The sequence below is a fragment of the Myotis lucifugus genome, unplaced genomic scaffold (assembly GCF_000147115.1).
Source record: "Myotis lucifugus unplaced genomic scaffold, Myoluc2.0 scaffold_254, whole genome shotgun sequence".
Classification (NCBI taxonomy): Eukaryota; Metazoa; Chordata; class Mammalia; order Chiroptera; family Vespertilionidae; genus Myotis; species Myotis lucifugus.
Genome location: NW_005871302.1, coordinates 382,126 through 403,421, shown reverse-complemented (window position 1 = coordinate 403,421; position 21,296 = coordinate 382,126). Strand labels below are relative to the sequence as shown.

The window sequence follows — 21,296 nt, the reverse complement described above, 5'->3', positions numbered from 1 at the left end:
CGGGCGTGGCGGGTGGGGAGAGAGGGGAGGGCTCGCGGCGCATGCGGATTACTGCTCCAGCCGGCGGATCCTCCCACGGCTTCCGGCCCCAGGTATCCCACAATCCTTCGCTCTTTCCGTTTCACTCGGCTCCCGTCCGTTCCTCCGAAGGCAATGGCTGCGGCCGTAGCTGGGATTCTGCGAGGCGGCCTCCTGCCCCAGGCGGGTAAGGAGCGGCCCAGGCCCTCACGGCGTGTTACGGCCGGTGCTCTCTGATCCCTGTCTCCCCTCCTCTGCTACTGGTCCCCTCCACCCCGTAACCTCTGACTGCAGGCAGCTCCCGGGGACCCCCCAGCTGGGTCGCCCGCCTCCTTCCCCAGTCCAATTCCCGGTGGCTCCAGATTCCAGTAATGACCGCAAGCAGCGACAGCGGCAGCCATGCCACAGTATTGATTATCTACGCCCCCCTGCATTCTCTGGGTTTCCGTAATCCATCACCTAGGTTTTGCTCGCCTCCAGTTTCCTGCTGACCACCCACCCCCGGTCCCAACCTTGGCATTACGTCTCCTTAAGATCTCAGCCTAAATGTCACTTCCTTAAGCCTGCCCTTACCACCCTCTGCAAAGCAGGTTTCCCCTGTTAAATCTGTACCTTGCACCCTCTCTTTGGCCCTGTAGTTTCGCATTTATTTATTTGTCTCTCTATTAGACTTTACAGAACCAGCCTAAGCAACAGGTGTCATAATGCCTGACATTCTTAGGCATGCCATAGGTATTTAATAAATGACTGAGCACACTCTATAGGCCTGGTACAGTGATAAATGCTTTACATGGTGTTATTTAAATCTTAAAGCACCTGATGAAAAAGCATTCTCATCCCCTCTTTACCTACGATGAAACCAGTCAAGTTTAGACCAGTCAAGTGACTGGTCAAGGTCACAGCTTGAGTGGCAGAAGAAAGATTAAAATCTGGATGCATCTGGGTCCAGAGCCTGCGCTCTTGATAGTTAGATTTGTGGTCCCTGGCAATACCACCTCTCACCCCAAGAACTCTCCGTGCTCTCTGACTGTTAGGGCTCCCTTCTGGTTGAACCTTTCCCTGCGATCTCATCCCAGTCTTGGGAAGGACTGAAAGCGGGAAGCTCTAGCCTGGATTCTTTTATTGAGGATGAAGGGGTCACTTGGGCTCAGGACTTTCGAGTAGTTCCCCTGTCTTCTGAGGGGTGCTCTCTGGCGATGCCTGCAAACAGGACGAGCAGAGGGAATGGAGACTTGTTTGGGGGAGCTCTGAGGGCAGTGTAACTTTCCCTCCATCTCTTTCTTGAAATCATGGGAGAAGGCCTTCAGAGCAGTGGTCAGAGCAGTGGACTTCACCCTTCAGCACGCATCACCTGGCGGGCTTATTCACACATTGCGGGCTCCACAGATGCAGTGGGTCTACAATGGGGCCTGAGGACTGGTATTTCTAAGAAGTGCTGCTGATGTTGGTTGGTGCTCAAAATACTTTCTCTTTGGTTCTCATCCCCCCCCCCCCCCCATCTGTGCATAAAGGGCTGGAAAATAATAATAACTAAGTACTGGAGAAATGGGAGCCTCAAAGGATCAAGCAACTGAACTAAGGTCAGCCATTAGGAGAGAAGGTTTGGGGATTCAGGATTTCTAGCGGGAAATTCTTCATCCCACTTTGGCGCTAGGTTCAGCTCTGGGAGCCATGGTCGTCTCTGCCCCGAGGGTGGCCCCTTTCTCCACCCAGGGCAGACTGAGGCCTCCAAGAGGCAGCATCTCACTGCCCTGCTCCTTCCCCTTCCAGGCCGGCTGCCCGCCCTCCAGACGGTCCGCCACGGCTCCAAGGCTGTGACCCGCCACTGGCGCGTGATGCACTTTGAGCGGCAGAAGCTGATGGCTGTGACGAAGTATATCCCCCCGAAACCCGCGATCAATCCGAGGTGCGTGACACCTCCTCCCAAGCGCGTCCAGGAGGTAAGAAGACGGGGGCATGTCACCTGGCGGTGGCGTGGAGGTGAAAGTGGTCTTATATCCGCGACCATAGTGACGTGAGGTTCCAAGACACAGTCATCCACACCATTACTTCCTCGCTTTGGCCCATGGCCCAGATGCTTTAAAGTGAAATGGTCACTTGATTTGGCTTTGGCCCTTTGGCCTCTGTGGATTGGACGGGTCTCCTGAACTTCCCTCATTCCCAGCTCCATGCTGTCCAAGTGTGTGGTGGCGGGGTATTGGGGAGAGTATCTCTGTCCTGTCTTGAAGGACTTGAAGCTTTCATGTTTTCCTAGAAGAATGATAGAGGTTTTCTGTTTTTAAAAAGAACAGAAAGACCAGTGGGTGAGTTTGACTCTCGTGCCCTTGAAATGAGGTCAGTGTGACTGAGGATCTGAATTTTTAATGGTATTTAATTTTAATTAATTTAAATAGAAATAGCCACATTTGACTAGTGCAGTGATGGCGAACCTATGACACGCATGTCAGAGGTGACACGCGAACTCATTTTTTTGGTTGATTTTTCTTTGTTAAATGGCATTTAAATATATAAAATAAATATCAAAAATATACACCTTTGTTTTACTATGGTTGCAAAGATCAAAAAATTTCTAGATGTGACACGGCACCAGAGTTAAGTTAGGGTTTTTCAAAATACTGACACGCCGAACTCAAAAGGTTCACCATCACTGGACTAGTGGCTGCTGTATTCTACAGGGCCAATCTAGAATCTAGATTTAGCACAGTAGTGAATCTTCCATTATTTTGCCTTACATGTATTAACATTTTCATGGAATTCTGCAAACAGCACCAAGACTTCTAGGTCAAATAACGTTGACTGGGTCAGACTGCTGACCAGATTGGGGGAATCAGTTCTCAGGTTGGAAAAACACTGCTCTATTGACCGATCCTCTAATGAAAATGAAAGGGTAGAATGGGAGGTGGAGCATGTCTCTGGGAGTCAAGGGCCCGACTATCCTGCCTGTACCTGGTCTTTCCCCGCATTTGGGCCTCGTGGGAAGCCCAGCACGCATCCCTGCGGGAGCCGAGGGGGACAGAGAAGCAGCAGCTTATGTCCCCCTGGCTGTCCCTTCCTGATTTCAGGAGACAGGCCTCATCCGGCTCCTCCGTCGGGAGGTAGCAGCAGTTTTCCAAAACAACCGAATGATAGCCGTCTGCCAGAATGTGCCTCTGGGTGCGGAGGACAAGCTGTTTATGCAACACCGGCTGCGGAAACACAATATCTTGGTGAAGGCCTTCCCTAACCAGGTAGGGAGCCGTCTACCATGGACCCTGCCCGTGTTCCCCTTCCCCTGCCCACACAGACCCAGCACCTCTCCCCAGAGGGCACTTCCGACTCCTCCCCTCCACTAGCAGCTCTCTCTTCTGGTGCCTACTCTGCGATTAGTGGCTGAGGAGACCCTCTGGTTTCACCCTTAGCTGATGTGGCCTGTGACCCAGGTGGGCAGCTCTTCCTCCCACTCGTCCCCAATGAACCCTTCTTTCCTGCGGTTCCAGATCCTGAAGCCCTTCCTGGAGGATTCCAAGTACCGAAACCTGCTGCCCCTTTTTGTGGGGCACAACCTGCTGCTGGTCAGCAAAGAGCCCAAAGTCAAGGAGATGGTGCGAATCTTGAAGGGTGTGCCCTTCCTGCCACTGTTAGGTGAGCAAGCTCCCCTGCCTGTTGGGGGTGGGGTGAAGGGAGCGGGTGCGACAGCCGCCGAACGCCAGCTGCTAGGCATGAGTGCGTGAGACCGTGGACATCTTTGGAGAAGACATCCTCTCACAGATGGGGCCTCAGCAGCACCATTTGTCGAGGGCTGCCTGTGTCTTCTAACACCTGTGTTGGCTCACTGCCTGCATCGCTTATGCATGGGGGAAGGTTAGGGAAGGCAGAGAGGACTCTACCGGGGGAGGAAGTTCAGACACCTTGAGTCTTTACTAGGTGCTAAAACCCACAAAGATAATTAGAACAGATAGCCCAAGTATAGGGTGCTGAGGAACAGGCAGCAACGTTTCCCAGGCTCCCCTGGTACTAAGAATCCCTAGAGGTACTATTTCTATCTAGGATACTGATTCATAGGTCTCTGTGGGAAGGGGCAGGAATCAGTTTATAACCCCCCCCCCCATACACACACACACACACACACACACACACACACTCACACACTCCATGGTTCTTCAAGAAAGTTTAGGGAACAGTGATTTAGTGGGGGTCAGACCAGGTGGATGATTTATGTAAGAATTTTCTAGCGAAGAGTTAGGAAGGAGGCGAGGGGATCTGTCCCAAACACAGTGTGAGTGGGGTGGGGCACAAGTGGGAGCCAGATGGGAGGTGGAGAAGGGAAATGGAGAGCAATTCCTAGGGTTGGATGTTGTTTCGGAGAGGAAAGGCATTGTGGGGAGCCCCCTGACCCTGTGTTTTTCCAGGTGGCTGCATTGATGACACCATCCTCAGCAGGCAAGGATTCATCAACTACTCCAAGCTTCCCAGCCTGGACCTGGTGCAGGGGGAGCTGGTAGGAGGGCTCACGCTCCTCACGGCCCAGACCCACGCCCTGCTTCAGCACCAGCCCCTCCACCTGACGGCCCTGTTGGATCAGTACGTCAGACAGCAGCATCAGGGGGACTCTGTCAAGCCAGCCACTGGGCAGCCCGGTCCTCCCGACTCTGTTCCGGACTCATAGCCGGCCGGCCGTAAACACACCTGCCCCACCGGCCGTGCTGTCCTCGGGAATGTGGGTGAACTCGGGGTGGGAGTGGCACGTGTTCCCTGGCTTCTACTGACGACGACCTCCTCCGATGAAGGATTTCATTTCAGAATGGAGGCTTTTAATCACCGCCTTTGTCCTTCGTTTCTCCAACCTTCGACCTGATAAGAGCAGAGTGTCAGCTCCAGGTTCAAGGCAGAGCGGCTGAGCAGATGAGGATACTGCCCTCTGCCTCCTGTTCACTGTCCCTTGGACATGCCTCCCCAGCCTGACCCTCGCTGTCAGAGTAGCTCAGCTGAGTAATTGTTCTAAGAATGGGTTCTGTGGAGAGCCTGCTGTGCCAGGCTGCATGCTAACCCTTTCTAGGTGTTAGTTCTATTCCTGGGGCAGAGAAGTTACAGCGCCTGACCAAGGTCATGCGGCTGGGAAGTGGCAGAACAGGACTTGAACCAGGCTCTGCTCTGAGACGTGCTCTGGATTCTAGAGCTTCCTCTGAGGTCCCGGGTGGGCTTGGATGTGAATTCTCCGTCCGCGGGTGTGCCGTGTTGTGGAAAGGCTGGGAACACTGCTTTATGACAAAAATAAATGCATTTTCCTTAGTCTGTTTTGCTGTTTACAAACTTACCTTCCTGTCCACTTACCCTCAGGCTCATCTCTGACTCTCACTTCCCTTCCTAGAAAATCCTTCCTCTCCCGTGTCCACGCCTGTCACTTCCCTGTCCCCACACCCACAAGTGGCATCCCCACAGGCTTGTCCTTGGGAGGCAGCCACCAGCTCTGCCCAGCAGCTACCATGTCTCAGGTGGTTCTGAGCAAAGGAGCTGGGGGGCAACCAGCATTCTGCGAAGATGAGGGGCTTTGAGGGCTCTTAAGTAGAAAGTGTCATCCAAGTCTTGGGGAACAAAAGTGCCTAATGAAGGAGAGAGGATGGTTAACTAGAAGCCAACCCTTGCCCTTGGCACATGCGCTGGGTGGACGCAAGGGTGAGTGGGGAGAGTGGCTGTTGAGCATTCCTCCTGGACTTGGAACAGCGCCCCGGCTCCCCGGGGCCTGGGCAGGCACCACGCTGGCAGCGGCGCTCTGCAGCAGCTTCTCTGTGGCCTGGTCTAGGACCAACTGCCCAGAGCCCAGCTCTGCTCCGGACACCCAGGATGCTCAATCAATGTGAAATGCGTTAAAAGGCCCTTGAGGCTCACGGGTGCCAGAGCTGCCCCGACTCCCAGAACCACAGGTGCAACGAGGGCGCCGTTGAGGTTCTGAGAGGTGTAACACCACGAGGGGTCAGCCAAGGCCCTGTGGGCACCAGGTGGGCGGGGAAGTGGCCTAAAGTATTTCTCCCCACATTGCATCCTTGACCTGCTGGCAGAGCCCGAGGCCCCACCTTTAAAAACCCACTTTCCAGAAAGGCTTCGCTGCACTTACAGCTGTCAGTCAGTTTCACATTCATTTCAGTGGAGTTTAGACCTTTCTCAAGAGCTGATTTTTAATTAGAATTGAGCACTCCAGCAGGGCAGAGGTGCTCAGAAGGGAGGGGACTCAAGTGGGCTCCAGCCAGCCCTTAATGGCCAGCTGGTCCCCGCCCCTGCCCTGCTCCTGGTGCAGGGACAGCAGGCTGCGGGCTTTGTCTCGCTGCAGAGGTGCTTGGAGTCCCCCAGCCCATGGCACCAGTGGCAGCCTCTGGGGGGTCATCCGCTGGCTCTTTGGAGCCCTGACTGCCCTGCTGACTACGCTCTTGGCACTGTCTAAAAGGGGCATCCATCCCTCCCCATCAACCCGATACCTTTGCTGGCTCCAAACTTTGCAATCTATTTTCAGATGTAAAACGAGAGGCAGGAGTTAATAATAAAAAAAATGGACGTGGGTACTAACGGGTCAAGGCCAACTCGAGTCTGAGTAAACCCTCTCCCAACACTGGCGTGAGGCCAGCAGCTCCCCGGTCCTCTCTAATCCCTGGGAGCTGTGCCCAGCGGGGTCCCTGCCCCTGTTCCCAGGCCTCAGCTCTGGGGAGTCACTCAGCCCTGAGTCCTCCCGGGAGCAGGGGGGCAGAGCTGAGCAGCTGCCCAGAGCTTGGCGGGAGGAAGAGCGGGGGAGGGGAAGGTGGGGAGATCCGGCGAGAGGGGAGGCTCCTCGGTCTCCTTCCTTCCTGGTTCCTGCAGCAGCCGGTGCCACTTGGCTCCATGAGGAGGGAGCGGGCGACTTGGAGACGGTGACTCAGAGGCAGAGCTGCGTGCGGGCCAAGGAGCACTGGCGCCCATGGACCCTGCGGTAAGGGGCCGAGTCAGCTGACCTGCCTCCCACCTGCAGCTGGCGGGTCTGCTCCTCCGGAGAAGGGGACCGGCATGGAGGTGGAGACGGGGCACACTCACCTGATTCACCTCGACCCCACACCCTCCAATGACAGAGCCTCTCCCTCCGCCGCCAGCAGTGCGGGGCCAGGATCCCACGGGGCCAGGGAAAGGGCACAGGGACACCCCATCACTGGGAGAGTTTGGGAACTTTCAATGGCTGAATGCGGGCATTTCCCCCCGGGTCAGGCTCTGGCAGCCTGGGCCCCTCTGCCCCCACCTCCCGGTCACCCCTGCCCCAGTCACCCCTGCCCCGGCCACCCTTGCCCTACCTGTCCCTGTTCCCTGTTGCCTCAACTCCTCAGGTGCTTACAGGCTTCACAGAAGATCTGAGCGGTTTCCCCAGCCTCGGGCCAACCTTGCCCCTCCAGTCCCCTCCCCCGTCTCACACACACAGAGCCTCATGCATTATTGATCTCCCGGTGCAGCCAGGATGGCCTGAGCTGGTGCCAAGGGCGCCAGTGGGCACCGCTGCGGGGACCTGTGCGGACCTCGGCATGCTCTTGGCCAGCTCTTCTCCGCCCCCCACGTCCTCACCATCTCCATCCGCTCGGTCCCCTGCTCTCTGGGTGGGTGGTACTTGTCAGGACCCCCAAGGACTGGGGTGATAGAGAGGCTTTGGGGGACACTGAGCATCTGGGGTGGGCATCCTAGGGGGCTGTTGGAGGGGAGGAGGCACAGGGAACAATGGGGGCTGTCTCGGGCCTCAGTTTCCCCATGCAGAAAATGGGAGCCCAAGAACTAGAGGATATGGGGACCAGTTAGTGGGGAACTGGGGTGAAGAGGTTGGGGGACTCTGCATTGGGGAGGAGGTCATGGTAGAGGAGTCTCCCGGCCATGGTGGTGGCGGTGCGGGGTCCTGAAGGGGAGGAGCTGGCTGAGATCTTGCTTGTCTAAGCTCTGAACTCCTCTGGCCTTTTCTGGAGCCTCTCCCTCCACTCCTCTGCCTCACTCCGATCCTCCCAAGGAAGACTTCAGAGAAAGCTCCCAGTGTTTCCTGGAGCCCAGGAATGTGTGCTCAGGGTGGGGCTGGGTGGACTGTTCCTGGTTTTCTCTGGGCACTGCCTGCCTCTCTGCACTATCTCAGTGGCTGCGGGAAGGTGGAGACAGGAAGGTGGAGGCAGGGAGACCCACCCGGGGTGGGGGAGGACCGACCAGGAGAGGTGGGACGGGAGCAGAAGAGGTGCTGGTGAAGTGTGGTCCTAGAGGGTACAGGACAGGGTGGCGGTGGAGCAGGCGCTAGCAGGAACCCAGCTAATGAGTCTCTCTCTCTTGCTTCAAGGGCCCCCTCAGGACAAGGCGACATCCTTCCCCTTCCCCCCGGCTCTGAGTCCTCAGCAGGGAGTGGCCGCTCCTTCTCCATGGACTTCCAAGAGCGGGGTCCCCCCTCGCTGTCCGAGAGCACTCAGTCCGCAAAGTCCAGCAGCGCCCAGCAGGTCTGAGGGTGGGAGGCAGGCAGGGGGTGGGCTTTATTTGGCCTAAAGGGCCCTCACCAGCACACCCCCCCCCCCCCCCCCCGTCCCCCGACTCTGTCCTGGACTGCAGGCCTCTGAGCTGTGGGAGGTGGTGGAGGAGCCTCGGGGCCGGCGAGGCGCAGAGGGTATCATGCCCGAGAGGCAGGAGGGCCACCTGCTCAAGAAGAGGAAGTGGCCTCTGAAGGGCTGGCACAAGGTAGGTTCCAGGGCAGAGGGCAGGGCCAGATGCAGGGCAGCTTGGGGGGATGCTGGAGGCGGCTCGGTATGCTGTGTGCGTGTGTGCGTGTGTGCGTGTGCGTGTGCGTGTGTGTGTGTGTGTGTGTGTGTGTGTGTGTGTGTGTAGAAGGGGAAGAAAGATCCGTGTGTGCAGTTGCTCTCTCCCCACACCCTTCCTCTTGGTCACCTGGGTCCTGTTCCTCCTGGGTGACGTCACAGAGATACTTCGTGCTCGAGGACGGGATCCTTCGCTATGCGACCACTCGGCAAGATGTGAGTCAGGGCCTGGCTGGGGGTGATGAGGGAATCGGGTCCCAAAATGCCCTGGGCAGGCAGGGGGCTTCCGGACGCACCCAGAGCAGGGCCCGAGTCCCAGGCCCACTATTCCTGGGTGCGGGGTCTTGAGCAGGTGTCTTCCCTGGGCCTCAGCTCCCTCCTCTCTAAGACGGGAGAGTGCGATCACCCATGTGTGAGGTCATTGTCATCTTGGTGAGGGCCCTCAGGACAGGCCTGGCACAAAAGTGCCCAAGAGAGGGGAGCTTGATCCTCCTCCTCCTTGTCCTGTCCTCGTGCTGGGAAGAAGGAGCTGAAGGCCAAGCAGCCCGGGCCCTCTATGCCTCAGCCTTGCGGACCCCCGAGAGGGGGCGGGTAGTTTTCCCTGCTCTGTGACTCCCTGGAGCTCAGAATGTGACTTGTGAGTTCTGTGCACAGAAGGACGACAGCGAGGTCCCTGCTGGTACTGTGACTTGGTTATGAGGGTGAACCTGCTGCTTGGTCTCAAGTGGCCTCAGGGACATGATGGCTCTGTGGCCCAGGGGTCTAAAAACATCCCCTTCCCCCTACTACCCACCCCCCCAACCCCAGATCACCAAGGGGAAGCTGCATGGCTCCATCGATGTCCGACTGTCTGTCATGTCCATCAACAAAAAGGCCCAGCGCATTGACCTTGACACCGAAGACAACATCTACCACCTCAAGGTGACATCCCTGGGAGCCTGTTGGTGGCTTGGTCCCCAGCCTGGCAGAGGCACTGGGGCCCCCAGGAGAGTGGACAGGGGCTGAGGGTCCGTCCCTGAGTTTGATAAGAAGGGAGCTCCCATCGTGTCCAATAGCCAATGGCAAACCGCCCCTGCTGGTTGTTAGAGGAACAAACAGAGCTCAGAGCTCGGACATTGGGGAAGCTGGGTTCCATCTCCTGCCGGGGGCCTTTGCAGAAGCTGGACGTAAATCGAGAGAGCGTGCTTGCCTGGGGACCGGAGCCCCAACTTCCTGCCCTGGAAAGCACTCCTCCTTTCATGTGTCCCTCCCCCTCCCATCACGTCTGCAGATCAAATCCCAGGACCTGTTCCAGAGCTGGGTAGCCCAGCTGCGTGCCCATCGCCTGGCCCAGCGCCTGGACATGCCCCGCGGCCTGCTGCCCAGCAACTCTCACCGGAAGGTAAGGTGGGCCCTGGGGCAGGAGCCGCGGGGATTCAGGTGTGGCGGCCTCAGGGAACAGGGAGACCCAGGGAGGTGGGCACCGTCCTTCCTGACCCTTGACTCGCCCACAGGTTCCCGGTGCCCAGCTTCCCACAGTGGTCAGTGCCTCAGCTCTACCTGGGGTTGGACCTCGGGAGAAGGTGTCCTCCTGGTTGAGGGGCAGTGATGGCCTAGACCGCTGCTCTCACGGTGAGGGGCCCCTGGCGCCGCGTCTCGGTGGGTAGGGCCCACACTGTCACGTTGACATGGCATCAGCAGTCACAAGAAGGAGAAATGTTAACATGTTATCCTCGTGCCTCAGGGAGCCCCAGTCTGATGGGGGAGACAGCCTCTGCCTCCAAGCTGACTGGGTCCCCTCAGGCCCTGTCCGGGGAGTCCCAGTCCTACAGCGGGTGGTGGGGCTCCTGGCTCCTGGGCAGGCAGGACACAGGGCCAGACCTCATGAGAGAGAAGATGCAGTGCCAATGCGGGGAGTGGGCTCTAGAATCGGGTTCCTGGAGTGGGGCTGTGAGGTTGGCCCGGGAGAGGGGAGTGCAAACCAAGTGAGGCCGGAGAGAGCGTGAGGCAGCAGAGGGAGGGTGTGATGTGGCGACCGTGGGGATTGGGTGCCGCTTTCCCGGGGAATCCAGGGTGGGGCCAGACCAAGGGTGGGAACTGGGAGCTTCTGTGGGCTCAGGATTCGGGGTCAGGGGGAGGAAGACTCTCAGGATTTCCCTGGCTGCCGGGGGAGGAGGAAGGAAAGCTGGGGGACAGACTCCGGGCTACCCAGCCAGTGTCGGGAGGACTTGCTCATTCATTCTCCCCGCAGAGCTCTCGGAGTGTCAGGGGAAGCTGCAGGAACTACACCGACTCCTCCAGAGCCTGGAGTCCCTGCACCGCATCCCCTCGGCCCCTGTGATCCCCACGCACCAGGTGAGGTCCAGGGAGGGCGGGCGCAGGCTCCTGCCAGGGTGGGGTGGGGGGGCTCTCGCCTGCTTGCCACGTCCATCCCATCACTTCCCGGGACAGGTCCCCAGCCCCCTTACATCACTGCTGTTTTCAGAGAGGCACGCACCGGCCCCCTTACTCTCTTCCTATGACCAGCTGCCTCGGGGCTGTCGCTCTGTCCCTTTGGAGCGACCCTTCCTCCCGTCTGCCAGGGCGTCGGGCTCCTTTCTCTGGGAGGTCGCTTTCCCTGTGCCCTCTCCATGGCCCCCTGCCTCTCTCCCGGCTCGATGGCTGCTGCCCCCGCTCCCACCCTGAGAGGGAACCTCCCTCACGTTGACTTGCTAGGCCTCGGTGACGACGGAGAGACCCAAGAAGGGCAAACGGACCAGCCGCATGTGGTGCACACAGAGCTTCGCCAAGGACGACACCATCGGGCGGGTGAGGGGCGTGTAGACCCCAGTTCCCGGGTGGGACCCTCCGAAGGACGCCACCCCCTCAACCCCTCTCCTTCCCCCACAGGTGGGTCGTCTCCACGGCTCTGTTCCCAACCTATCCCGGTACCTGGAGTCCCGGGACCACTCAGGACCCCGGGGGCTGCCACCCCCAGACTATGCCCACCTGCAGCGCAGTTTCTGGGCCCTGGCCCAAAAGGGTGAGTGTGCGCTGGCGGGTGGTGGGAGCAGGGGGGAGGAGGAGGCGCTGACGGCCTGCCCCTGCCCTCCCAGTGCACAGCTCCCTCAGCAGTGTCCTGGCCGCCCTCACCGCTGAACGGGACCACCTGAGGGATCTGCACCAGGGCTCCGAGCTGTCCAGAATGGGGGTGAGGCTTGGGGACAGGGTGGCCGGTGGGGGGAGGGGGCTCGAGATGGAGGTCTGCAGGCCTGGGGGTGGTCAGAGATCTGGGCCTGGAGGGCGCGAGGCAGAGGCCGTATCCTCCTGGGACCCTGTCTCCTCACCCTCTCCCTGCAGCTCTCCGAGGCCTCCGCTGGCCCGAGGCGCCTCCATTCACTGTCCATCTCCTCGGACACCACGGCGGACTCCTTTAGCTCCCTCAACCCCGAGGAGGTAGGAGCCGGTGGCCGATGGGGACCGTTCCTCCTGGGCCCTCTGTTCTAGCAGGATGAAGGCACCGTTGGATTTCAGACCTGCCACGGCCCAGAAATCCTAGCTCCCACCCTTTCACGTAAAACACTGGCAGCAGCCACCTCTTGGCCATTACTTAACAGTGTGCAGAATGCTTTCATTTAGTTCAGAGGCCTGTGAGGCAGTGATTCCTTCCCTCAAGGCGTAGATGAGGAAACGGAGGCGCAAAGAGTCCCATGGAGGGGCCCACGCTCGCCCCCTTGTGGACCAGTGAGCTGGGAGTTAGGCGTTCCGAGCCAAGACTCTGGGGCCTCCATGGGTTTGAGTTTGGCTCCTCCGCCTGCCAACTTTGTGACCCTGGGCCTCAGTGTTAATAGTCTGCAAAGTGGGGGTCATAAGGACACTTAACCTCAGAGGGTGCGTGTCAGGACTGATGGAGTTCATACACACAAAGGCCTGGAGCCGGGCTCAGAGCCGGTGCCCAGGAAGCGTGAACAGTTATTGTGGGACCCGTGTCTCCTCACCCCCAGGCTGGGGTTCACTCCACTACGCTCGCCCCGTCTTCTCCTGCTCGACAGGTTTCACACTCAGTCCCGGTTATGCTTCCCTCCGAGGGGAGCTGGCAGGCTGGGGGGCCCTGCCTGCCTCTCCCGGCCCCGCTGACCTCCGTCCGCTCCCACAGCAAGAAGCTCTGTACATGAAGGGGCGAGAGCTGACGCCCCAGCTGTCCCAGAGCAGCGTCCTGTCCCTCGCGGATTCCCACACGGAGTTCTTCGATGCCTGCGAGGTGCTTCTCTCCGCCAGCTCTTCTGAGAACGAGGTGAGGGAGGCGGAAGCTGGCAGGCAGAGCTGGGGGCCCTGCGGGTATAGGGGTGGGATGCAGAGACACTAGAACCTACGGAGTCCCAGTCCTTTCTGCTATTCTGGGGACACGGACAGCCCGGCTGGGTTTGAGTGGCCCTGATCACAGATCTCTGCTGGGACCTTCGTCCAGCTTGACGCACTTTATCCCCATTGGGTTCCCCTGAAATTGCTGCCTCAGCTCCACCCCAGCCATCTTCTTGTGACCCCATTTCAGACCCGGGGCTCCCTTGACCCCCACCCTACACCCTCGAATCTTAGTGATCCCAGTTTCCATTCCCTTTGTGTCTTGCCAAGTCCCTGAGTTTCTCCCCCTCACGTCCCCCCCACAACCTCCCGCCCCACTCATACGGCCAGGCCCTCCCTCAGGTACGCCGGGCCTTCGGGCAGTGTCTTAGGGCTCAGACCTCCCCAAATATATTCTCTTCCCCTTCCCACCAAAGGGCTAGCTGGGCAGAGTCTTGCCAGGCCCTGGGCACTGCCCAGCTGCCCGGGGGAGGCCCAGTCTGCCCGGCCTGTCATCTGTCCCGGCCCAGGGCTCAGAGGAGGAGGAGTCGAGCGTCAGTGAAATCACCACCAGCCTGTCCGAGGAGGTGCTGGACCTCAGGGGAGCTGAGCGCTATCAGAAAGGTGCCCGCCAGGGGTTTGGGCAGGGAGGGGCGGAGGTGGCCACAGCCCAGGCCCCTCGGGGAGGCTGTCCCTTGTGGTGACTGGTGTCTTTGGGTGCTGGCTCCAGAGGTGACCCAGGAGGTGAGGGAGGCTAAGCCGTAAGCTCTGGAATGTTCCAGGAGTGGCTCCCGAGGTGGGACGGGCTCCGGTCTGGGGCGAGTCTCCATTCTAGTTTTCTGAAAAGGGCCAGGTAGGGCCTGTAGAGACGGAGAAGACCCCACGTTGCCACTTCTCAGCAGTGAGGCTTTGGACTTGCTGGAGCCTGTGTCCTCATCTGTAAAAGGGGCTGAATAATCTACACCCTGACATCAGCTTCTACGTTTATGAAAGGAACAGAAGGCAGGGGTGGGGACTCAAAGGGTTTCTGGGGTACAGGGTCCCCCCAGAGCATGTCAAGAATTAGATCCTGCGTCGACCTGCAGACCAAGGGGTCCTGGGTTTGGTTCCAGTCAGGGGCGCATGCCTGAATTGTGGACTCGATCCCCAGTGGGGGAGCGTGCGGGAGGCGGCTGATCGATAATTCTCATCATTGATGTTTCTATCACCCTCTGCCTTCCTCTCTGAAATCAATAAAAATACATTAAAAAAATAAAAGAATTAGATTCCCAGCCGCCTTGCCCCACTAGTGAGTCCAGGCTGGGACTTGGGGTGGGAGGCAGTGGGCTGTGGGCCGGGCTGCGGGCCGGGCTGCGGGCCTGCCGTGTCTGGGTGCCAGCGAGTGACATGGCTGGGCTGGGCCCCAGGGGTGTGTGTTCCAGGGAGAGCTCTGGGGCCGCCCCGTCGCCGCTGCCTGCCGGCGGCCAGTGGGCCTGGGGTTGACGTGAGCCTGTGGAACATTCTGCGTAACAACATCGGCAAGGACCTGTCCAAGGTGTCGATGCCCGTGCAGCTCAATGAGCCGCTCAACACTCTGCAGCGGCTCTGTGAGGAGCTCGAGTACAGCAGCCTCCTGGACCAGGGCCAGCCGCATCGCCGACCCCTGCGAGCGCATGGTACCCCCACCCGGCCCCTGGCCCCCGCCAGGCTGCCTCTTCCCCACCCCGCGGGCCCCCGCCTCCCAGAAACCCTGGCTGCGCTGTCCTCTTGCTGCCGAAGCTCCACCCCAGGACCCAGCCCTTGCTCCGATCCCACCACCCCAGTGGCTTCTCCCCGCCCTTCCCCCTGCAGGTGTACATCGCAGCCTTTGCCGTCTCTGCCTACTCCTCCACGTACCACCGCGCAGGCTGCAAACCCTTCAACCCCGTCCTGGGGGAGACCTACGAGTGTGAGCGGCCAGACCGAGGCTTCCGCTTCATCAGTGAGCAGGTGTGAGCCCCGGGAGAAGGGGGCTGTCCTCACGGGGGGTCGGGGCCGGGAAGCACCTGAGCTTCAGAGAGGCCAGGGCCTGGGAGAGGGCACGGGCATGGGCTCGGTGCCAGCCACTGGGCCACATGATGGCGGCACAGAGGGCTCTCCTCAAAGGAGCCCCCTCTGAGCGTGGGAGATGGACTGAAACAAGGGGCTACTGTGCCACACTCTAGAGCTGGGATCACGGGAGCTCACAGGAGGTTACTCAGCACCCCTGCCTGGGAAGGCAGGCTCTAGGCAGGGGTGGGGAACGTCCGGCCCGCGGGAGGTATAAGGCCCGCAAAATCATTTGGTTTGGCCCTGCCAAGGCAACCACAGGTGGGACTTGAAATTCAATAAATCTAGGAGCTTTTTTCATAGCAACATAATTTATATTAAGTGAATTATATTAATCGAGTGATGTTAGAAATATCCAAACGGCCTTTGGCAGAAAAAAGGTTCCCCACCCCGACTCTAGGGGGTGATCTTGAGCTACATCTTGAAGGGTGAATTGGAGTTCGCCAGGAGTACACGGGAGTGGGTAGGACGGGATGTTCCAGACAACAGAGAAACGGATGGAGCACGTTTAGGAGGCGTTAGGGACGGGGCTGGGAGACAAGGCTGGCCAGACCCAAGGAGCCCTGTAGGTGGTGAAGGTAAGGAGGGGTTGGTTGTTTCTAAGTCCTGAAGGCTCTGGAGAGGGTTTTAAGTGGTAGAGTGACGTGCTCAGAATTACGCTTTGTCAAGAGCATCCAGGCAGAGGTGTACGGTCAGGGCAGCCATTAGGAGGGCATTTCGGCCCTTTCCCTGGAGCTGATGAGGACCTGCACTTAGGCCGTGGCAGCTGGATTGGGTGGCCGGGGTGGGGGGGTTAAGAGCTATTTATGTCTTGCCCTTGACAGGACTCAGCGGTCAACAGGATGTTCTTACGCATGGGGAGCAGGGAAGGCGGCTGATGAGAGGGAGAAGTCTGAGGGGGTCTGGTCTGGAATTCGGATTGGGGCATTTGGTGTGTGTGTGTGTGTGCGTGTGTGTGTGTGTGTGGCGTGGCCAGTTAGCGAGATGGAGCGTATGGGAGGGAGGTAACTGAATTAGGGAGACTCCTGGTTCACGGGGCTTGACTTCCAAGGGGAGACGTCCCGTAGGCCCTGGGGCATCTGGGCTTGGAGGTCCTCAGAAAAGTCACCCCTTAGATGGCAGGCGAAGTCCCCGACTGCTGCCAGAAAGGGTCTGGGAGTAGGGGGGGAGGGGAGAGGAGCCCTGAGGTGCAGGGGGGGGGCACGGGACTTGGGGGGTGTCATTAGCTTCCTGGTGAGGGAGATCTCAGACACAGGTTGGGGGTGCGGCTGGGTTACAGTGAGTGTAAAGTGGAAGTAAAAGAGAGAGAGAAGTGCAGGCTTATTTCAAAAACATTTTACCATGAAGGAAAAGAGGAAGGAAAGACGGTGGCAGCCAGAGCGGGAGATAAAGGGTTGAGGCAATTTTGTGTGTTTGTTTAGATTTTAAGTGTTTTTGAAAACATGGTGATGAGCTCCCACAGCCCAGCCGTGTGTCCAGCAGAAAGTGACCCCCGCCTCGGCCCTCCGAGGGGCAGCTGCGGCCTGTGCTCGCTTTCCGCCGGCGCGAGCAAAGATGCACCTGACTAGAGAGGCCAGGTTTACTCTTGCTTCAGGTGGAAGAAATAGGACATATTTCTATTCAGAGAGAAAGAGAGATATAGCGGGAAAGACTGCAGTGCAGAGAGAGGGGCGATGGGAGGAGTGGGGGGCCCGCAGGAAGGGGCGGGAGGCAGCGTGAGGAGGAGAGGGGCCCTTGCCTGGCAGAGGGTCGGGGTGGGAGCCTGTAAATTGGTGGAAGGAGTCGCCTGCTGTGTTCTCCCTCTGATTATGGGGTGAATGTGGCTTGAAGGGGAGGCTTGGGTGGAGGCCCTCAGAGGACTGGGTGATGCTGAGGTCCCCGGTGCAGACGCGCTGTAGGATTTGAGGTTGCTCAGCAGGTGCTGTGTGACACACAGGGGTGGGGTCTAGAGAGCAGGGAGCCGGGCAGCACCGAGGGGTCTGCAGGTGCTGGGAGTTGTGAGTGGCCGCAGGTGGCCAGGTGAGAGGCCTGGGAGGGTGGGGGAGTCGCAGCTGCGTGGGAAGGAGGGGAAGCCCTGGCTGACAGGCCACCACAGAGCAGAGCGGCCGGGAGTCTTGGCAGGAGCTTCAGGTGACAGCGATGGGCAGAGAGGCAGGACAGCAGGCTGGGGATACCGGAGTCCAAGGGTCCAGGTGTGGGCACAGGTCAGGGTTCTCCAGGTAGTGTGGAGGCTGCAGGATGACATCAGCGCTGGGGAGAAGGGGAGGGAAGGGGTCCTCCTGGGAGGGTTGGCTGTCAGCAGGGCACCGTGGAGTCCCCACCTGTCCCTGCGAGAGAACTTTATAGGCCTCAGCAGGGGTCTGGAGGGCACCATAGGGTGGTGAGAGGACTCCAGCGGGGAGCGAGGGAGAAGAGACAACATAGCTTCGTGGACGAAGAGAAAATGATGGAATTTGGGTGGTGGCCAAGGATCACAGGGAAAGAGACCTGGAACTAACTGCTCTTCTGGTTCACAGGGGAATCAGGGGGTGGAGGGTCAGGGACTTTCGGGGGCCTCAAGGGCAGCCTCAAGAGAACTCCTTGCTCCCCAAGGTCTCCCACCACCCCCCCATCTCGGCGTGCCATGCAGAGTCTGAGAACTTCGTTTTCTGGCAAGGTGAGGGGGGGCATGGGAGGGTGGACCTGGGGGGGAGGGTGCAGGGCGGATGGGGGAGGGGCTGGACACTCTGGTCTTCTCATTGCTGTCCCTCTCCCTCCCCAACCCAACTCCAGACATGAAGTGGAAGAACAAGTTCTGGGGGAAATCCCTGGAGATTGTGCCTGTGGGGACAGTGAACGTGAGTCTGCCCAGGTGAGTGTTCCCAGCGCTGGGCAGCCAGGCCCGGCCACAGGCCATCCTCCGCCCGCTGGAGAGAAAGGTCTGGCCTGCAGCTGCCTGGGGTGGGCCGGTGACTGTGCGTTTTGCCCCTGTATTTGCAGCAGTTTCCAATAGAGAAGGGGAGGCAGCCTAGCTTGGGAGCTGGGAGGGCTCATCGCCGTCATCTGATGCAGTGGCTTTCACACTTTTTTGACCATGACTCACAGTAAGAAATGCATTGGAGACTTCAAGCCAGAACACACACATGCGCACACGCATGTACACACACACACACACACACGCACACACACACCTAAATGAGCTCAGAACTGGTCACAAACCACATTTGAAACATCCTCATCCAGCTCATTTTACAGGTGGGGCCCGCAGCCAGGAGTCAGCCAGAGGCCAGTGTGGGGAGCGGGAGGGAGAGTTCTGGTTGAGAGCCCTGGTTCTCACTTAATCGTTATGCAAGTGACAAAACGGACTTGACGCCTCGGAGCCTCGAGCTCCCTCTTCTATAAAGTAAGAGCAGCCTGGCAGGAAGTCACGGTTCGATTCCCGGTCAGGGTACATGTCCGGGCTGCGGGCTTGGTCTGTTTCTATCTCTCCCTCTCCCTTCCTCTCTGAAATAACATATATATTTTAAATAAAGTAAGAGTAATGAGTAACTGATAGAAGTGGGGGGTAAACAGGGTAATAGAACAGAGCCAACACCGTCCCTGGCATTCAAGGGCACAGCCCGTGTCTTTTTTTTAAATCTCTATGACCAAGCATGTCAAACTCATGGCGGGGGGGGGGGGCGGGGGGGGGCGCATGCCTTGTTTTGCGGCCCACCAACCACGAGTTTGACATGCTTGACTTAGGCACAGGAGCTTAATGAGTGGAGATGTGTTAGTTGAATATTTTCTGGGCAGGCCGCTCTGCTTTGTAAGTAAGTCACCCTTCACGGCAGAGTCAGAGCCAGGACCCCAGGGTTTCTTGCACAGACCCATGTGACCTGCCCCCAAAGAGCCGGGGCGCCGGCTCGGGGCCGGCCCGCTGCCCTCCCGTGCTCCGTCTCCCTCAGGTTTGGGGACCACTTTGAGTGGAACAAGGTGACGTCCTGCATTCACAACATCCTGAGTGGCCAGCGCTGGATCGAGCACTATGGGGAGGTCCTCATCCGGAACACGAAGGACAGCTCCTGTCACTGCAAGATCACCTTCTGCAAGGTGGGCACGCGCCCCTGCCCCTCCGGGCCGCCCCCCGCCCCCCCGCGGCTCACGCTGGGGGAAGCGGAGGGAACCCCTCCCTAAGCCACCCGCCCCCACCCCACCCCACCCAGGCCAAGTACTGGAGCTCCAACATCCACGAGGTGCAGGGCGCCGTGTTCAGCCGGAGCGGCCGCGTCCTCCACCGGCTCTTCGGGAAGTGGAACGAGGGGCTGTACCGGGGCCCCCTGCCTGGTGGTCAGTGCATCTGGAAACCCAGTAAGTGGGGCGATGGGGGAGGACTGGGCAGGGTGAGGGCAGCTATGGAAGTCCACCTGCCCCAGCCCCTGCCTTCCCCCCAGACTCCATGCCCCCAGACCATGAGCGAAACTTCGGCTTCACCCAGTTTGCCTTGGAGCTGAATGAGCTGACGGCAGAGCTGAAACGGTCGCTGCCTTCCACCGACACTCGGCTCCGGCCCGACCAGAGGTCAGTGCGGGCAGGCTCCTCCCTCCCCCATGTGGGTCTCCCGAGGAGAGCTGGGGCTGCGTCCTCCCCGCCCTCCGCTGCCTCAGGGCCTCGGGTTTGGGGGCCCGGAGGGGACCGTTCCCCTGATGGCGGTCTGGACGCTCAGGTACCTGGAGGAGGGGAACATCCAGGCCGCCGAGGCCCAGAAGAGGAGGATCGAGCAGCTTCAGCGAGACAGACGCAGGGTGATGGAGGAGAACAACATTGTCCACCAGGCTCGCTTCTTCAGGTCCTGGGCCCTCGCCCTGCGGTCGTGGCTCCCCTGTCCTCCCCTCTGGCCCCTTCCCGCTTTGAGAGGGGCCGCACTGGGAGGCAGCGTCTCCAGCCGGCCTTCCTCCTGGATGTTCACTCTTCTCGTTCCATGGCTCTCTTCCCCCAGGCGGCAGACAGATGGCAGCGGAAAGGAGTGGTGGGTGACCAACAACACGTACTGGCGGCTGCGGGCCGAGCCGGGCTACGGGAACCTCGACGGGGCCGTGCTCTGGTAGCCCCGGCCCTGGGGGCAGGAGGCTCATCCTCCTCCCTCCTGCCTCCATTCCCACCACGGACACACGGGCGAGGCCAGCCGCCCCCCCTCCCCCTCTGGCCCGCTCCCCTCTGCCGGCCAGAGGGGCTGCCTCTCAGCCGTCGCCCAGCCCGTGTTTGGGTGAGAACAGGGTTCGTGCTTCCCCAGGCTCGTTGCCCCCATAACCGGCATGTAAGACGCTTCTTGCTCTGTCACCCCCTTTCTTCCCTGTTGGGGGACTTGGGGGAGACTCTAGACTCTCCAGGATCTTTCCCCTGTTTCAGTGCCTTCCTAGGACACAGGGGACCCCTGGATGCCCCCCAGGCTTTATGCCCAGGGCTCTGGCCCCAGCTGTGTGGTTGGGGTGAGTGAAGGAGAGGAGACACCTGCCATTTTCTCCCACCCCGTCCCTCCCAAGCCCCCCTCCAGATCTCCCGTGCCCTGGCCCCGCGGCTCCCCTTGCTCGGTCCCTCGCCATCTCTCTCATCCTCCTGGATCCCCTTCTCCCAGACTGCAAAACCCCTGCCGCTCCCGGCTTCTTCCGCCCTGGTCTCTAGTGGTTTCCTTCAGGATTTCCCCCACCCCCAGCCAGACGAGGCCTCTCCAAGGGGCGGGAGCAGACTGAGCAGGCAGGGCTCCCCGCTCCGAGCCACCCGGAGTGAGTGAGTGTGTGAGGGTGTGCGTGAGTGTGTGTGCGTGTGCCCAAGTACTGCTTGCAGGCGAGCAGGATCCCCGATGCGGCCCGGACCTGGGCGTCCGCCACTGTCGCTGCTCATTTCCACACAGTCTGCCTCTCACCAAGGTGAACTGCTGCATTCCAAGCTCAATAAAGACTGTCCCAAACGTTGGCCTGTGACCATTCACTTAAACACACGCGCTCCAGCTCAGCAGGGGCCCACAGCTACCCACTCACCTGGGCTAAAAGGTGGATGTTGTCTTTTTTTTTTAAACTTTTTATTTGCATATTAAAATAATTGTGCATTCCAATAATTAAAATCATTTGAAAAAAAAGGCACTCTGATTAAACTGCATTTCACAGCCCGAGGGACCCCTTGGACCAGCTTGGT

The 21,296-nt window shown here is 59.3% G+C and overlaps 2 protein-coding genes across 6 annotated transcripts; both read left to right on the top strand.

The window, feature by feature from the left end:
- The first annotated feature begins 6 nt into the window (after positions 1–6).
- Positions 7–5,286, top strand: MRPL10 (mitochondrial ribosomal protein L10). 5 transcript variants are annotated; one of them, XM_023762598.1, is made up of 5 exons: positions 7–201; positions 1,789–1,958; positions 3,081–3,245; positions 3,495–3,639; positions 4,407–5,286. In XM_023762598.1, exons 1-5 carry the CDS (start codon positions 42–44, stop codon positions 4,661–4,663), a joined length of 897 nt encoding a protein of 298 aa, XP_023618366.1. In that variant the 5' UTR covers positions 7–41; the 3' UTR covers positions 4,664–5,286. The 5 variants fall into 5 exon arrangements, with proteins under 5 accessions (XP_023618366.1, XP_006098972.2, XP_023618368.1 ...); XM_006098910.3 differs by having other exon boundaries at positions 125–205; XM_023762600.1 differs by having other exon boundaries at positions 125–205; positions 3,417–3,639.
- Positions 5,287–6,801: 1,515 nt separating this feature from the next.
- Positions 6,802–21,077, top strand: OSBPL7 (oxysterol binding protein like 7). The gene is given in 24 exon segments (XM_014464479.2): positions 6,802–6,952; positions 8,315–8,468; positions 8,578–8,703; positions 8,943–8,996; positions 9,588–9,701; positions 10,051–10,161; positions 10,274–10,391; positions 11,011–11,114; positions 11,475–11,567; positions 11,649–11,781; positions 11,855–11,949; positions 12,099–12,194; positions 12,895–13,032; positions 13,610–13,703; positions 14,486–14,700; positions 14,702–14,734; positions 14,910–15,047; positions 17,739–17,802; positions 17,919–17,997; positions 19,073–19,217; positions 19,331–19,475; positions 19,559–19,685; positions 19,831–19,953; positions 20,104–21,077. Coding segments are annotated over 23 exon segments (2,529 nt in total). The 5' UTR covers positions 6,802–6,952; positions 8,315–8,393; the 3' UTR covers positions 20,213–21,077.
- Positions 21,078–21,296: the final 219 nt, after the last annotated feature.